This window comes from Parasteatoda tepidariorum, chromosome 4 (genome assembly GCF_043381705.1).
Source record: "Parasteatoda tepidariorum isolate YZ-2023 chromosome 4, CAS_Ptep_4.0, whole genome shotgun sequence".
NCBI lineage: Eukaryota > Metazoa > Arthropoda > Arachnida > Araneae > Theridiidae > Parasteatoda > Parasteatoda tepidariorum.
The window spans coordinates 86,194,899-86,200,898 of NC_092207.1; the positions used below are offsets into that span (position 1 = coordinate 86,194,899).

At 32.9% G+C, this 6,000-nt stretch overlaps 1 protein-coding gene across 1 annotated transcript in view; it reads right to left on the bottom strand.

Annotated features, from left to right (window-relative positions):
• LOC107450385 (long-chain-fatty-acid--CoA ligase 6) overlaps positions 1-6,000 on the bottom strand; it is a 70,575-nt gene that overhangs the window by 41,753 nt on the left and 22,822 nt on the right. Inside the window, exons 4-6 of the mRNA XM_043040038.2 lie at positions 4,501-4,568; positions 4,315-4,416; positions 1,750-1,849 (exon numbers count right to left, since the gene is read on the bottom strand). Of these exons, the coding sequence (XP_042895972.1) occupies positions 1,750-1,849; positions 4,315-4,416; positions 4,501-4,568 (270 nt within the window). The remainder of the gene's footprint in view (positions 1-1,749; positions 1,850-4,314; positions 4,417-4,500; positions 4,569-6,000) is intronic.

A 6,000-nucleotide genomic window follows, 5' to 3' on the forward strand; every position in this document is an offset into this window, starting at 1 on the left:
TAACAGTTTGAATACCATCTTATTTATGGTTTTGTGACTGTTTTATGCGAATCCAGTAAAATAACAATTAAATTAATAGCTTCTTAACCATTGTTATGAGAAATTTCTAACAATGCAACTATTACCAATTTTACTCAGTTATTTGTTAATTCTCATCCGTCAGGTTATTAAACAGCGAGCGTGTATTACACATGTCGTGCACGCCATTTTGTTAAATAATACCCTTGTTACATTAAAGTAGTAATGTGTTAAATGTTTACAAAAAACTTGACTCAATTTTTTTATCAGACATATAATTTATATTCCTCCACGGTAAAAAAGTAAACTCTCAAAACTCACGATGTTTTTTCGACGTTTGTAAAACCATTTTTAAAAAATTCTCCCCTCGAACACTTCGTTAAATCGAGGAAATTACAACTTTTTGGGGGAAACGATTAACAAAAATGATTGGGAAATACAACATATAATAAAAACAGTATGAACGAATGCAATCTCAGTCATCAGCAAGATTTGAACCTGTGAACTCTGCTTGGCAGGAGAGAAAACTAAGCCCTGTACCATCCCGTCATACACAGAAAACCGCTTTGAAATAAGATTGAAAAATGCTGAAAAACGCCTAGAAAATATTGGGTGACAATGAGGAAGCAGTTTCGTCAAGTACTTAAGAATTCACGTTTTGTTGAATCAAAGAGATTTCATGACGAAATAAATGTTTAAAATCTCAAAATGCATCTCAAAGTATGCAGAACAGTTTTGTTCCTAAGAGTGCTTTTAGACAGTTATTAATGCCACCTTCATTAACAGTATTTAAAATCAATACTGGTTCATTTAATTTCATCATTAGTTTCAAATGAGGCGCAGCAAATTGATAAGTCCAAGTCGCTAATATCGTTTTTTTAAATTCCCTAGTTTAATAAATTAAAAATGTGATGGATACACATTTCAAAAGCACTTATTCTCTTTATTTTCTAAAGCTGTTAGCTTTTTTGCCCCAATATCAATAAATAATATTCCGTTTACACTAACTACCGTTTCTGGAAGTTTCTAATCAGTTAAATAGTTATAAAAGATTTCAATTTTATAAACATTTTTTTTTCTCCTTCTCATCGTGATTCTACATTGACTGTCCTTTCACATGAAATTTAACTGGGAAATCCTGTTCTTTGTATTACACTGAGTATATTTCGGCAAAATTACCTTTACCGTGTGGTAAAAAAAAAACATAACTCTTGTAAATAAAACCAAAATATGCGATTTTTAAATCATTCATTTAGTAATTTTTCCGTTCATATGACAACAGCTGAACGGAAATTTTAGTTTTTAAAAACTACAGCTCCTATTACCATGCATTTACGGAAAAATACAAAACTGAAAAGTAAATTTTCCCGAATAAATGACTTTTATTCCATGCTCTAAGGTAACATGATACAATTACCAAATTTTATCACATACTATAAAATCACATTTTATAGTTAAATTTACCAAAATCATTACCAAAGCTTTCCGGTAAAATCTACCCATGTTTTTTTGTGTTCCCCTAAAGCCAAAAACACTGTAAATTTTACCATATTCTGGTAGTTTTGACCATATTTTTTCAATGTAAATTTATGAAAGTGTCGCTTAATATGAACATCACCTATAAGTTCCTCTTATGGATATTCAAACGTTTTCTAAAGCATAGAAAACATAATAACCTAAACAATATTATTTAAACTTAATCATTAAAATCACAAGAAAGCTACACTCTACCTTGATTAATGATATATGAGCATGCATTTGGACCTAATGTATCATAGAGAGGAACTACAACAGCAGATTGATGGTAACAAGCATGTTCTGTGATAACCCACTGTAAAATCAGGAGAAAAATATATAGTTCATCATAAAGACATGCAATAAAATCAAGCATAAATCATTTAAACTGTAAAAGTAATATTTCTATACATACACAAATATTTACATGCATAAAAATCATGTTTCTATACAAGCAGTTGCTCTCCAACAACTTGCTGTTCGTCTTACCCGCCCTGAGTAAGCTGTGATTGCTTCAGATTCTACCTCTGCCCTTCAGGCTTTGTCAAGCAACCCAGAAAATAGTAATTCCATTGTTTTGAGCTGCAGAGAACTCCTGAAGAGGATTGAGGGAAGTATTGCATTTCAATGGGTCCCATCCCATTGTGGTTTTCGAGGAAACGAAATGGCTAACTTTTTGGCCAAAAAGGGAACTCACATTCTTCAGAGGTCGTGTAGAGATCTGTCCATCCATTCCGCTAAACAAAAAAAATCTTCAAACAATCATTTCATTGTTTGGCATCTCACGCTGCTGCAGATAAGTCCTGGAATGTGCTCTGTAGAACTCACAGTGCTCCGGGTTCTCCCCGTGCTACTGCGGTAGCCATGTTTAAACTTTTGATCGGACATGATTGTCCAGGTTCTCATTTATTTCGCCTCAAGCTGACTACTTCATCAGATTGTCTTTTATGTAACTCCGGACAAGCCAAGACTGCTGCGCATTTGGACAAAAGCTCTGCACTAAAAGACTTTGACTGCATTGTTAAGAAGTACTGGAGAGCTAGAAGCCTAATGACCTAATAGTCAATGGCTGGCATTTGTTTAATAATACATACACAAATACATACACAACACAAATTATACATACACAAATTATTTACAAAAATTACCTTTTTTATCAGGATTATCATCAGTATAGTATATATACTTACGTTTTTAATTACTTTATGACTTCTTAAGTTAGATACTAATATACAATGGATTCAGATTTTTATCGTTAATGCCAGAAAAGTTCACACATGGTTATGTTGTTAAGGAGTGTGGTGCGGAGATCAGATATTTGCTTTCGCTGATAAAATATGGTAGTGAAGTAAACGCATGCACTAGTATTGTTTTCGGTTCATATCACAAGTCATTGCCATATCCCGTTTGCGTAACTTCAGGAAGACGTTAACAATGAAATCAAAATATCAAATTTAAATTTAATATTTTAAATAAAAAAGTACTTAAATAAATACGATGCAAATAAAATTTAATCTAAAAAACATGAAGCCTTGTTAAAATTTAACAATTAATTAACAAATCAGTAAATCAATGAAAAAACGAAGCATCGAATTAATAAATAAACGATTCAGCAGATTGGCGAATCACTGATTCATTAATTTTCCGTTTCAATTATAAGCCCATCTTCTAATCTACTGATTCATTAATTTGCTGTTTTACTAATTCATTCTTCCACTAATTCGGTTAATTGATTTAGTGATTCACCCATTCACTGATTCATAAATTGATTTTATCTCTTATAACATTCGTTTGTAAATATGCTCATTTATTCATTCACTGATCTGTAGATTCACTCAATTTCAGATTGTCTAATCAATTGATCTATCAATACTCTCATTCATAGAGACGCTCAGGGGATAGAGCGTTCGCCTTCCCATGAGGTAAACCGGGTTCGGAACCCAGCGATGGCTGGTCGATACGAATTCCGCATCAGTCTTGCACCGACCACAGTGCTGACGTGAAATATCCCCAGGGGTAGACAATCATGGGTTAGAGTCCCCCTGCCGTCAGACTAACCGTGGGAGTTTCTCGTTGTCTTCCTCTCCATATAACGCAAATGTGAGTTAGTTTGATCAAAAAGTCCTCCACGAGGGCAGATATCTTCCAATACTTGATCCAAGCGTTCCCCTGTCTTCTGGATTGGGTTCAAAATTACAACGTTACGTAATTGGACATTAGTAGTCGCTAACCCAAGAATTGGGTCGGCTGTTCAACGTCGGTTATGAAATAAAATAATATACTCTCATTAATAAGATTTTTCACACCGTTTATTTTACATTAGCCGCAATGTTGATCCTATTTTCACCCCTGGGTGATACTGCGCTTTGTTGGGAAGTTTTTGAGCATGTGCTGTGCAAGAAGCTAAACAGTGAGCTTAACTAGCGTTTGCAAGATACCGTAACTCTAGGCAATTGGTTGATTGCAATATGCAATAGTCACGCGTTGATCTATTGAGTTTTGCTTTACTGATCCACTATTTGACTTGTTTAATTTGATTTCTTTGCTTCATACTAAGTAAAGGCGAACTCTAATCTAAAATTGCAATAAATAGCTGAAATAAAATTTTGTTTCGGATCTTTCCTAACCTCTTTTGTAAAAACATCAAATTACGCATGCAACAAAACAATCCGACGCTAAAAGTATGAGTAAACCCTCAAAGTATGGGTAGTATCTAGTAATAATTCTTAAAAACAGGATTTCTTCTGCTTAAGGTATAAAAGAAAATGTTTATTGACTAACTTCAAGGCAATTTTGTGCGTATATTCCGATGTATGTCTCTTGGCCAGGCTTCATTCCTAAGTGCACAAGTCCCGATGCGACATTCTGTATTTTTTCTAATACCTACAACGATATATAAAGAAAACATTTTATGCTTGACATTAAAAATTACATAACTGAGCTACTTGTATGTATGTAACAATTTACCTCGTCATAGGTAAGGAATACGTAGCAGGAATCTTTACTGGGTCTCCACCCCAAGCAAGGACCATTACCTAAGTCAAAACAACAATTAAAAAACATAATTCATTTTCTTGAATTGAAAATTTCAAATCTGAAAGGTAATTAGGAACTACATGAAAAAAAATCGATTTTCAATAAATTTAAAATAAAAAAATTATGTTGTTGATGCAGAGAATGAAAAGAAGAGGTATCAATATCAATAACTTTTGATTTAATGTATATTAAGATGCTACCTCATTGTTCGAAGAGTAGAACATAAATACGCTAAAAGTTAGTATTGCCTAGTCATTCGGAGAAACAATTCTGGTAAAATTACAGGACTGTATAGTAGTGACAGTTTTGGTTAAAAAAAAATTAAAAAAAATTCCGGATAATGAAACCAAAATATACGGTATTTAAAATATAATTTTTCTGTTCATAAGGTAATGGTTCACCAGAAATTCCGATTTTCAAAATATATAATTCTTATAATCATTTAGTTAAAAACACGAAACTGAAAAGTAAATTAAGCCCAATAAATGATTTTTATGTCATTCGCTAAGCTATCGTGATAATATTATTAAATTTTATCTCATGATAAAAAAAAAGAACGATTTTATTTACTTTACCAAAAACTACCGAGCTTTTCGTAATTCCTTAGAACAAGAAACACGTTAGTTTTTGCAATATTCGGGCTGTTTTAGCCATACTTTTTTTTTCTAAGTGCACGGTAAAAAATGAATGCTCAAACTTCACCAAACTTTCTTCGTTTTTGAAGAAACTATTTCCTGATGTATACTCCCAACAAAAATTTCGTCCAAGTAGTGACGTAACTATCACATTTTCTAGAGAATTTCGTCAAAATTAAATAAATGTTTCATCATTCAATTTTTTTTTCAGAAAAAAACCCTCTCAGGGCATAATATATCTAACTTTCCTCGTATTCAATTCATTGTAGGCACCATATGAATGTCACCCAAACAACACAAGAAGGACGAATAGAACAAATAACAAAGCTGGATTCGAACGTAGAATCTTCCGGCTTTGTGGCCAACCCCCTGACCACCACATAGTCTGTTCGGCTTGCTCAGTCACTTTATTTTCAATTTTCCAGTCTTCATTAAAGATAACAATCTCCCACAATGCACTGTGATGAGGTTCCGAGTTGAGGAAAAATTTTCGTCGTATATGTGACAGCTCGCATTTCGACAAATCATGTGATTTCGTCGAAAAATCATGTGATTTCGTTGTGAATCGAAATACAACTCAAAGATTGCTGAATTATCAGAGGTGATAGTTTTATTTCTGAGAGTGTACATTAAATGATAAAATTAAACACAAAAACCCATGTTCGCTAAATAACAGATACTTTTTTTAACTTTAAAAATATGGACCCTTGACCATAATATGGAAAATACAGTCCCAAAATAGTTTAGCTAAAAGTTTGAACCCGAGAGTATATATATATATATATATATATATATC